Source organism: Bos taurus, chromosome 28 (genome assembly GCF_002263795.3).
Source record: "Bos taurus isolate L1 Dominette 01449 registration number 42190680 breed Hereford chromosome 28, ARS-UCD2.0, whole genome shotgun sequence".
Classification (NCBI taxonomy): Eukaryota; Metazoa; Chordata; class Mammalia; order Artiodactyla; family Bovidae; genus Bos; species Bos taurus.
The window spans coordinates 30,461,347-30,473,719 of NC_037355.1; the positions used below are offsets into that span (position 1 = coordinate 30,461,347).

Below are 12,373 nucleotides of genomic sequence, written 5' to 3' on the forward strand. Positions count from 1 at the left end.
GGGAATTTCTTTTCTCATCTTATCAGAGTTTCAGGCATAGTTCTTTTCTAAAATAAGCAAACAAAAGTGAAATAGCATGTTTAAAAGGTCAGCAGCATTGTCCAACCACAAAAGACTATTTTTTTTTTTTTTTTTTTTTTCAGAAATAGCAGTCCTCAGGAATCATGATGTTAGGTTTAGGAGAAGCTTAGATTCATATATCATCCAGAATCTTAAGTATTTTGTGACTAAACAGCATACAAATATTTCACTAAAGATTGTCATACCTTTAAAAACATAATGGTTTCTGATGTTGTCTGTAGCCACTGTGACTTGTCTGCTTTGCCTACCTAAATTTTTCTGTCCTATATATCCTAATTAATTTCTTTTATTAGATATATTTCCACTCTGGTATATATTTCTCTCTCCATACCTTTTTTAAACTTTGCACAGTGATAGAAGAAGCTACCAACAAACTCCAGACCATGCACAATTTTAGCAGCCCTCTGAATTCAAACATGGGTTTTTAAATTATCTAAAATTGTTGAGGACTTCCCTGGTGGTACAGTGGATAAGAAATCTGCCTGCCAATGCAGGAGACACAGGTTCAGCCCCTGGTCCTGGAAGATGCCACAAGCCGAGGAACAGCTAAGCCTGTTCACTGCAACTATGGGCCCACATGCCACAACTGCTGGGCCTACCTGCCACGAGTACTGGAGCCTGCAAGCTCTAGGCCTAGGAGCCACAACTCCTGAAGCCGTGTGCCTAGATCTGTGCTGCACAGCAAGAGAAGCCACCGCAGTGAGAAGTCTGCACACCACAGCTAGAGGATGGCCCCTGCTTACTGCAGCTAGAGAAAGCGTGCACGCAGCAATGAAGACCCAGCGTAACCAGAAAAATAAAATAAATTAGTTTTTTAAAAAGCTAATGAAAATACATTTTTTAATTCAAAAAAGTTGAAAACATGATTCTAAAAATCTAACCCATAGCTCAAGAATTAGATTTCAAGACAGAACATTTATGATGTAAAACTTTGCAGCCTGTGTGATCATGAAAAACAGCGTGAGGGTTTCTAGAACTAATTTGTACTTTTTTAAACTTTATCTTTAAAAAAGCTAAGTCTCTAGAAAATGGTTAGCATCTCATTTTAGTTCTTTGAAAAATTTATTATATTAACTGCATTATTTCCAGAATCAGCATAATTATGCTCTCTCTGTAAGCCTCTAAAATAATTCAGTAATACTCTTTTTTATAATTCTCTCATTAATTGGAAATTTGAAAACTGACTTCTGTTGATATTAAAGAATTATCATTAATTAAAAATATAATATAATAGATGGTTATGTTTGAATCATTACCTTTTAGAAATACATAATAAAGCATTTTACATGTGGCATTATATAGTATTTGAGATTTCCTTAAGAATAATATGAAAGGTAGGTAGATAAATAGAAATAAGATTCATCATAAATTTCAAATCATTGCAGCTTGATGATAGGTTCCTTGAAGATTGTTGTACTATTCTGTTTACTTCTGTATGTAGTTAAAATTTTTATGTAATTCTATGATCAAGTCTCTCTTATTTTGAGCATGAGAAACTAAATCCTTAATCTACTATAAAATTTTAGTTTATTGTATTGGTTATGAGCATATTTTTCCTCCTTTCTATTAATAGACTGAAGACATTAAAGAAATAGCCAGAAAGACACAGGCTCTGCCAAAAGTCAACTCAAAGAGGCAGCGAATTGTGATTTTCACCCAAGGGAGAGAGGACACCATACTGGCTACAGGTACGTGGGGAAGCTGTGGGGAAAACCCGGTATTATGGAGATTAATCATTATTTTAAAATGTTATATATTTTCTATTATAAATTACTCAAAGCAGTGTACATTTTTCTTTTTAAAATCTCCTCCATGTACTTTACGCACTGTCACCCCCTCCTCCAACTCCTGCTGCTGGCATCCACCAATCTGTTCTCTGTATCTGTGACTTGGAGTTTTTTATTATTTTTTTTTAATTCTACATATAAGTGAGATCATGCAGTTTTTGTCTGTCTGACTTACTTTGCTTAGTGTAGAGTACTGAAGTTTCATTCATATTGTTTCAAATACTAGCATTTCCTTTTTTTGTGGCTAAATAATATTTCACCGTGTGTGTGCACACATGCGTGAGCTGATGTATATATACCACATTATTTTTATCCATTCTGAAGTCTGTCCATCCTAAATGTCTATCAGTGGACACATAGGTGTTTTCCATGTCTTGGCTATTATAAATAACACTATAGCAAACATGGGGGTGCAGATATCTCTTTGGGTTAGTGTTTTTGTTTCGTTCATGACACAGAAGTAGAACTGCTGAGTCTTATGGTAGTTCTACTTATTTTTGAAGGGCCTCCATACTGTTTTTCATAGCAGCGGCACCAATTTACATTTCCACTAACAGTACAAAAAGGTGCCTTTTTATCCACATTCTTGCCAACAGGTATTTCCTATCTTTATGGTAGTTTAGCCATTCTAACAGGTCTGAGATGATACCTCATTATAATTTTTTTTTTTTTAATTTCTTAAAGTGTTTTATTTATTTATTTATTTTTTCTAATTTTATTTTATTTTTAAACTTTACATAATTGTATTAGTTTTGCCAAATATCAAAATGAATCCGCCACAGGTATACATGTGTTCCCCATCCCGAACCCTCCTCCCTCCTCCCTCCCCATACCATCCCTCTGGGCCGTCCCAGTGCACCAGCCCCAAGCATGATGTGTATTTTCCTGATGAGTAGTTATTTTTAGTACCTTTTTCGTGTACTTATTGGCCATCTGTTGTCTTCTTTTGAAAAACTGTATGTTCAGATCCTCTGTCCCTTTTTAAATTGGATTGTTTGCTCTTTTGCTGTTGAGTTGTATGAGTTCTTTATGTATTTTGGATGTTAACCCCTTATGAGGTATATGACTTGGAGATATTTCCTCCCATTCTGTAGGTTGCGTTTTACTTTGTTAATAGTTGCCTTTGCTATATAGGAGGTTTTTTAGTTTTAACTCCCACTTATTATTGTTATTTTAGCCTTTGCTTTTGGTGTCAAATCCAAAAATTCATCATCAAGACCAATGTCAAGGGCTTACTCCTTTGTTTCCCTCTAACAGTTGTTTGATTTCAAGTCTTGGCTTCCAGTCTTTCATTCACTTTAAGGTGATGCTTATGTATGTTGCACGATGGTGGTCCAGTCTCATTCTTTTGCCTATGGCTGTCTGGTTTTCCCAATACCACTTATTGTGAAGAAACTATCTTTTCCCTCTTGTGTCCTCTTGGCTCTTTTGTCATAAATGAATTGACCTTATGCGCATGTTTGTCTCTGGGCTCCGTTCTGTTCCATTGGCCTGTGTGTGTGTCTTGTTCAGCAGAACTGTACTGCTGTGACTACTCTACCTTTGTAATGTCATTTGAGATCGGGAAGTGTGATGCCTCTAGCCTCATTCTTTCTCTCCAGATTGCTTTGCTATTCAGGGTAGTTTGTGGTCCTTTGCAAATTTGAGGACTGTTTGTTCTATGTCTGTAAAAATGTACCTTTTATTGTTTATTTTAATAAATACAGCTGTCTTCTCCCAGTAAAAAAATCTTTCAAGAACTTATATTTATTAAAATTCAGTTGAGTAAATCCACTTTGATTTTGTTTATTTGTTTTGAAATTTTGGAGATACTGTCAGTCTAGAAATGTCTTTCCTGAAAATAGATAAATAAATAAATTTTACTTACCAAGTATCATGCTTGAATAAAATAAACTTATCTGATTATGAGCAAGTAGAATTCAGAAATAAGTTACTTTCTTATTTTTAAACTTCAAGAAGAAAACCTCATTTCTGTTTTTACTCAGCCATCTATTTTATAACTGTTATAGAAATAGGTTTGTCATGAGTTAATAATTGTGGCAGCTGGGTGATGGATATATGGGGGATGGTTATTACGTTATTACTTCCACTTCTTCATATGTTTTAAAGTCTCCATAATTAAAAGTAAATGAAACAGAAAGAAAAGTAAAAAAAAAATTTTTCAGACAAAATTCAGAGTTATTAAGGACCTTTCCTAAGACACATTGATATCCTTGCTAAGTCTTGAATTTTGGGAGGAACTTAAAGAAAGGAGGGCAGTCCAGTCAAAGAGGATCATGTAAGCAAAGGCACCAGGTAGTATATAATCTTTAATTGCTGTGACAGGAAAAGCCATGTTGTAAATGTGTACAAAGGAGAAAAGGGTCATGAAAAGATAGCCCTGCATTAATAATAACTACCTGGATTGCTGTCTTCCTATACCATGTGGCCTCTTCCTGTCTTAGCAATGAACTCTTTTTGGAAAAGTGAAAAACATGCAGATTTTTTTATCTTACAGGAACTGGTATACTGCCTTCAGATTCAAAACATGCAATTTGTTGCTCTTTATGGAGACATTTATTTTAAGGCTTTATATATTCCAGATCTACATATTGTACAAGTGTCTTCCTCATTGTGAATTTGCACAATTTTCCCAAAATTGAAACCTTTAAAATTAGCCTCCCCTTCCTATGACTGAATTTCCTTGTCAACTCATTTTGTTCTTTATTAAATCTATTAAACCATGCTTAGGGATGCTTACCAGCAGGAATTTATTTGAGGAAAGACACTGGCTAATCTTTGCTGTTCCTACTCTATGAAAATGAACTTAAATTAGAGGATGCACTATATCTGCAATGCATGATAAATACAAGATGGATAGAGAATCTGTTCAGTGGTGTCAGCTACAAAAGCAAACATGATAAATGTTAATGCAGTTTTGAGCCCTGGGATAAGCTATTCAATGCAGAAGCATAGCTGAATCTCTTTGCTGTGTTGTTATTCATGGCAGCCAAATAAATGTCAATAATAAAAGAGAATTAAAGATTTTCATTTCCCAGAGGCAATCCTCTAATACGGCTTGATCTTTCATTTCATTTGTAATTCGTTCTTATGTCAGGATGCAATCATTTGCCAGGCTCTGGGTGTCATGTTAAGTCATTTAATAATGATTAAGAACATAAAAATGCTTGGCCTGTGGGGCAATTCACAGAAGAGATGCCAATTTGTTATTGTTTTTCCTCCTTCCCTCTTGAATATGGATCAGCTTTTTCCCACCTCCTAGCATTAAAATACTAATGGAAGATGGGGAAAGAAAGTATCCCTTAATTTACTGTAAGTGACATTCCAGAATGTTACAAGGCAATGCTAACACACTTATTAAAACACTAATTAGGAATCATTGTTCCTTAAACCTTGTGCTGTAGAGTACTTTTAAATGATCATTGCTAAGTTTGTGGCATTTAGCAATAATGTAACAAAATTAGTTTCTTGGTATTTAATTCTGGAGACCTTTCTCCTTTTGAGATAGAGTCAATAAACTGTTTTCTCTTATATTATAAATGTAATTCTTTGAATTCCTCTTCCATAAATTGCTTGTGAATCTAAAGACTTTTCCACTTACTCCTTTTTTTGTTTGTTTTGTTTTTGGTCACTTCTATTTCATTTGGGAATCCATCCTCTATCCTTCCAGCCCAGAGGTTTTGTCACATAGTAATCATTGGTTCATTGCTTGCAGGCTAATTGAGTTCTGAGCTTTTTGGGGAGTGAGGGGATTGGAGAGGGACTGGAAAATAATGAGCAAGAGACTAGGGATGAAGGCAGGAAAGAAAAGTTGATTCTATCCATTTTGATCCTTTTAATAAATGTTGAATGAACCTGTTGGCAACATGGGAGCCAGGTTAGGGAAATCATTTCTGTGTCTATAAACTTTAGAAAAACTAAGACTGAAGATTACCTACCGCAAAGCAGCTGCTAATAAGGTCTTCAAATATTAACATAAATATAATCTTATTAAAATAAGGATTGTAGTGGAAAAAAAGATTTTCTACATACACATGTATAAATATGTACATATATGCACATATATACATATTTATATCTTCGTAGCAAGTTTAAGTTTTTCCAAGTTTCTGTACTAAATATATCATAGAAAATTGGAAGAAGCAATAGGACTTTTGTTCTGAATTGAAAATAACACATTTTACACAGTAGCTGTTATGAGACAATAAAATAGGGACACTGAAGAATAAGCTGTAGACTTTTCTGAATACTTCCAGAGTGCTTTCTGAGCTGTTTGAATTGTAATTGTGCCCTAAAAGAAAAAAACAGACTAGGTCAGAGGTTCTCAATTGGAAAACTGGTGCTGTTACATTAGAATCACCTAATGGGCTTTTGGTAAATATTGCCCTCCCTTCATAAAAACACCTTCCCCTCAACCTGATACATCCCTGTGAGGAGTTAGAATATATATCCTCAAGAAGATGTATAAGAATGGAGGTGATAGAGTCTGGGGGAAGAGAAGTGCAAGGTTGTGAATTTGTTGAAAAAACTCCCTTAGGTGATAATGTGTGTGCACTTAGTCACTCAGTCAAGTCCGACTCTGCAACCCCATGGGCTGTAGCCTGCCAGGCTCCTCTGATCATGAAATTCTCCAGACAAGAATACTAGAATAGCCATTCCCTTCTCCAGGGGATTTTCCCGACCCAGGGAATCTTAAACAGATCTCCAGCATTGCAGGCGGATTCTTTACTGTTTTAGCCACCAGGGAAGCCCCTTAGGTGATATAGCAATGCTACTATCCTCTTCTCTCACTTTGAGAGCCACTGGATTAGGTGATTTGATAACGTTGCTTCAAGTTCTATGATCCTGTGGGATAATGGAAACAAAATCTTTTAGCAGCTAAGCATCTGATGCCTCAGTAAGTCAGGCCTTGTTGAATCCTTCTCCTTCTCAATAAATCACAAAGTAACAAGGACTCATCCACAATAAAAAGCAATCTATATACATACTACTTTAAATAGTCTCCTGCCTCTGGGAAGTTCGTAATTTAGGATAGACACATCATAGTGTCTTTTGTCATTTTCTTATGAGTAAATGGGGTTATTGAAGTTTTTTGTTTTCATGTTCTTGAGTCCTTAAACTTGTCACCCCATTTGCTAGTTAAGTTTTCATGTTCTTTGAAAACACTCAAGGCTGTCTATTACTCTCTAAGAAAAGCTCAGTATGATTTGCAATTCTGGTAGGCATAAAGCACAGAAGGTGTGCAAAAGAAAATGCGAACTCTAAAGGAAAAACAATCTCAGCAGCTGAAAGAATAATGTCGGCACATCATCACAACTGCTACTGCTATAAAATATTATTATAAATCACTTTGAAAATGTTCTCCACTACAGCCAAACCAATTTTAAATCTTGTTCTTATTGGCATAGGTACTGGTAATGATGTGGATGGAACAAATTAAGTAGCATTCTTTCCGAACATCTATGCATGGCATTCTTAGGAAAAAGTTCTTACCAGATAAGGTTTTACACAATATGTATTTTTCTTAACTATTAACGTAAAAAGGTAACTTATTAATTCATGTTCCGTTTAAAATGTTTTGTAACCACAAAAGACAAAGTTCTTTAATCCAGAGGTTCAAAATAATTTACAATGACATATGTGAAACTGTCTTGTTCCTGACAAAGTATTATCTTTGGGGCATGGTTTGTATGGTTTAGTGATCTCAGGCTTGTCGAGAAATGAGACTTCTTTGAACACCCACCTTTCTATCAAAGCTAGAAAGCAAAATGGAAGACAGCCTACACTAGGCAAATGTTCTCCTCATCATAGAATTTATTTTTAAAGGACCTTTAATCAGATTTATTAAGGTATAGATTACATATGGTAGAATGCACATATATTTTACCAATTAACATGGAACAGCCACTGTAATCAAAATATAAAATAGATTATATGGTTTGTTTTGAAATATAGTACGGATACACAACTGGTTCAGATTTTCATTATGTTGGCACATCATACCTACGATTTTCATACCTATGCCAGTGACCATCAAATCAAGTAGAAGAACCCTTCTAGCGCTTTAGAACCCACACCTTGAACTCCCCTCCTAAATCATTACCCCCACCAAATTTACCCATTATTTTCACTTCTACTGCTCACAATTTGTTTTGCTTCTTTTTAAAACAGAATCACCCAATATATAGGCTTTTTATCCTGCTCTGTCCCCATACTTTTTTAAGTACTACCTTCCTTTTTCACAACATAAGATGTTCAACTACTTCTTCAAATAACCCTAGCTCCTTTTACTAGCACATGTTTTTAGAAACCCAAATCTGGGTACTAGATATGCTCATTGCTACTTAAGAATCATTGCTTCTAGGCCCTCTTACAAATAGATTGGCTGCTGCTGCTGCTGCTAAGTCGCTTCAGTCCTGTCAAAGTGAAGTCGCTCAGTCGTGTCCGAGTCTTGGCGACCTCATGGACTGCAGCCTACCAGGCTCCTTCGTCCATGGGATTTTCCAGGCAAGAGTACTGGAATAGGGTGCCATTGCCTTCTCTGACCCATGACTCTACACCTGTTTATATTTATTTCTCTATCCATGGATATATTTAAATTCCATGAGTTCAGACTGATACCTTTGATTCCAGTTTATTGTTGGAACAATAAAGTTCTTTCTGACCGTCTTCCTTTCCTTATTTATAACTTCTCACTATGATATTGAAATTTCTGGTTTTGTTATATAAGCTATAGTTAGTATTTTTTTTCATCCTAAAGTAGTTTTTGAGCTTCCCTGGTGGCGCAGTGGTAAGGAGTCTGCCTGCCAATGTAGGAGATGCATATTCAATCCTTGGGTCAGGAAGAGCCTCTGGGGAAGGAAATGACCACCCACTCTAGTATTCTTGCCTGGGGAATCCCATAGAGAGAGGAGCCTAGCAGTCTACAGTCCATGGGGTCACAAAACAATTGGACTCAACTTAGCAACTAAACAACAAAGTAGTTTTTAATTGCTTTCCCATACCCTTGTGTGAAACATATTTCCTTGACATACAGTGTTAGTTTACAGTTATTTTTGTCTTTGACCGTGTGGTATCTAGTCAGTTCACTTCAGTTCAGTCATTCAGTCGTGTCCGACTCTTTGTGACCCCATGGACTGTAGCACGCCAGGCCTTCCTGTCCATCCCCAACTCCCGGAGTTTGTTCAAACCATGTCAATTGAGTCAGTGATACCATCCAACCATCTCATCCTCTGTCATCCCCTTCTCCTGCCCTTGATCTTTCCCAGCATCATGGTCTTTTCCAATGAGTCAGCTCTTTGCTTCAGGTGACCAAAATATAGCAGTTTCAGCATCAGTCCTTCCATTGAATATTCAGGACTGATTTCCTTCAGGATTGACTGGTTTGATCTCCCTGCAGTCAAGATGGTGTTATCCAAAAGTAACTCTAAGTTAGTTCTTATTATTCCATCCACTTCAATATGGTTATATTATTCATTTGTAATAGTTATATTTATTAGAGTTTGTATTCTACTTTGATTTCCTTTCATATCTGGGTTTTTTTTTTAATTTATTTTTTAATTGAAGGATAATTGTTTTTTAAATAAGTAAAAAATTTACTCTTTATAGTGTCACTTTGTGTGTTTTGACAAATGCATATGTTTATGTAACCACTACCATAGTTAACAATTCAGAATTTTCCAAACTGACGGTACTAATTTATATACAATGACTTTTCCCCCTCACATTTTCACCAGCATTTGATACTATCCATCTTTTTAGTTTTGTCATTCTGGTGAGTATATACTAGTATGTCATTGTGCTTTTAATTAAAATTTTCATGTTGTAATGAGGTGGGGCACATTTTCGTCTGCTTATTAACATTTGAATATCTAGTTTTGTGAAGTTCTTGTTAAGTTTTTGTGCTTATTTGTTGTCTTATTGATTATAATTCTTACAATCAACATGCAAGTCTTTGGTTAGAAAAGCCTTTAATTTTATTTATTTACTGTAAAATTCTATTTTGTATTCTTATTTCCTATAGCACAATGTATGTAAATATCAAATCATTTTGTTGTACACCTGAAACTAATGTAATTTTTAATGGAGTATAGCTGATTAACACTGTAGTGTTAGTTTCTGCTGTACAGCAAAGTGACTCAGTTATACATATACATATATCACTCTTTTTAAGATTCTTTTACCATAAAGGCCATTAAAGAGCATTGAATCGAGTTCAATTACAGTTAGGTCTTTATTAGTTATCTATTTTATATATAGTAGTGTGTTATACCAATCACAATTTCCTAATTTATCTTCCCCGCCTTTTCCCCCGGTAACCAAGTTTTGTTTCCTACATGTGTAACTGTATTTCTGTTTTGTAGATAAGTTCATTTGTACGCTTTTTTTTTAGATGCTACGTGTAAGCAATATCATATGATATTTGTCCTTCTTTCTCTGACTTACTTCATTCAGTATGACACTCTCTAGGTTCATCTGTGTTGCTGCAAATGGCATTATTTCATTCTTTTTTCATGACTACTCTGAGTAATATTCCATTTTATATATATATATATATATATATGTATGTATGTATACCAGATCTTCTTTATCCATTCTTCTTTGGATGAACATTTAGGTTGCTTCCACGTCCTGGCTGTTGTAAATAGTGCTGCAGTGAACCTTAGGATGCAAGTATCTTAGAAAAGCCTTTCATTTTAATATAGTCAAATTTATAGTGTTTTCTTCTGTGGTAAATAAACTTTGCTGTTTTTTTGAGGAAAATCTTTACATATGCCAAGCTCATGTCTTCATATTTTCCTGTTATTTTTTCCTAATGTTTTATTTTAAAAAAAGTTTTCATGTAGATCCACAGTCCATCTAGAATTAGAGCTAGTTTTTGTATATGATGTGATCCAGAAGGCATGATTCATTCATTTTTCCCATATGAATAACCAGTTGACCCATCATCGTCTTCCTAACTGCACTAAATTGATACCTTTGTCATATTTCAGATGATCTTGTATCTGTGATTCTTTTTCTTGACTATTCTATTCCATTGTCTCTTTATTCTTATACTGGTTTACATTGTCATTTACTTAGTTTATATAATCACCTTTATTATCTGATTATTATCAGCTTTCTAACTTTGTTCTTCAGGACTCTCTTGGTTCTTCTTGGTCCTTTGCATTTCCACATAAATTCCAGAATCTGTTTATTATCACCTCCTCTCAAGTTTTATTTTTTGTGTCAAATTCTTAATAGAATTTTTTTTGAGATTTTATTGAATCTGCATTTCAGCTAGAGAGAATTGATACCTTTATAATATTGTGTTTTCTAATCCATAGAGTATTTCCCTCTGATATTTTAAGTGGTCTTTAATTGTTCTCAAAATGTTTGTTATTTTCAGTGTAATCATCTTATAATATCTATCTTTGTAAGATTCCAGGTTTTTTGTCTTTTAGTGCTGCTGGTGCTGCTGCTAAGCTGCTTCCCCTCTTTAAATGACATCCTTTTAGATTTCAGCTTCTATTTGTTTTTTATTGATGTATAGATTTTTTTTATAGTGACCTTGTTTTCATTTTAGTAATGTATCTGTTGGTTCTGTAGGATTTTCTATATATATAATGATATCATCTGTGAATATTTACAGATTTACAATTTTGCTTCTTTCCCAAATATTTACTTTTTTTTTTTTTGGCTATATGGGCTTTCTCTAGTTGTATCAAGTGGGAGCTACTCTCTAGTTATGATGTGCGGGCTCCTCAGTGCGGTGGCTTCTCGTGTCATGGAGCACAGACTCTAGGACACAGGTTCAGTTGTTCCGCAGCGTGGGGGATCTTCTCCTGTCAGTGATTGAGCCAGTGTCTCCTGCATTGGCAAGTGAATTCTTTATCACTGAGCTACCAGGGAAGTCCCACAGATGTTTGCTTTCTTTCAGACTTTTTATCAACTGTATTATCTAGCACAGTACAGCATATCAAATATAAATACAGTTGAAATAGTTATTTTGAGCATTTTTGTCTCATTTCTAACAGGGGAAGTCTCATTTCAGCACTTCATCAAAAATCATATTTGCTATATTCTCTTTGTCGATATTCTTTATCAGATTAAGGAAGTTTCCTTCCAGTAATAGTTTACTAAGAATTTTATTGTGGTTAAGACTATTTTTTATTCATGAAGGAATGTTGCATTTTATCCAATAACTGTCCTGATCTATTAAGATTGCTATATGATTTCTTTCTTTTTTTTTTCCTTTTAATGTGTGAATTATAGCTTGGTTTTGGAGTGGTAAAACCACCTTCGCATTCTTGAGATAATCCCAATATAATTGTGATATTTTTCTATTAGATCATTGAATTTGATCTAATTATGTTTTGTTTCTGATTTTTGCAGTGTTGCTTAGAGAGAGTTTGCCTTATAATTTTCCTTTCTTGTAACATTTTGTTACTTTGGGTAGGAACATTATGATGATCTTATAAAATGAAATAGATAAGCGCCTTTTTCTGTTCTAGAGGAGTTTTATT

The 12,373-nt window shown here is 34.7% G+C and overlaps 1 protein-coding gene across 6 annotated transcripts in view; it reads left to right on the forward strand.

The window, feature by feature from the left end:
- Positions 1–12,373, forward strand: part of ADK (adenosine kinase) — a 543,729-nt gene that overhangs the window by 448,675 nt on the left and 82,681 nt on the right. For all 6 annotated transcript variants that reach the window (XM_005226479.4, XM_010820646.3, XM_059882620.1 and 3 more), the window contains 1 exon segment: positions 1,655–1,769. In XM_005226479.4, coding sequence (XP_005226536.1) covers positions 1,655–1,769 — 115 coding nt within the window.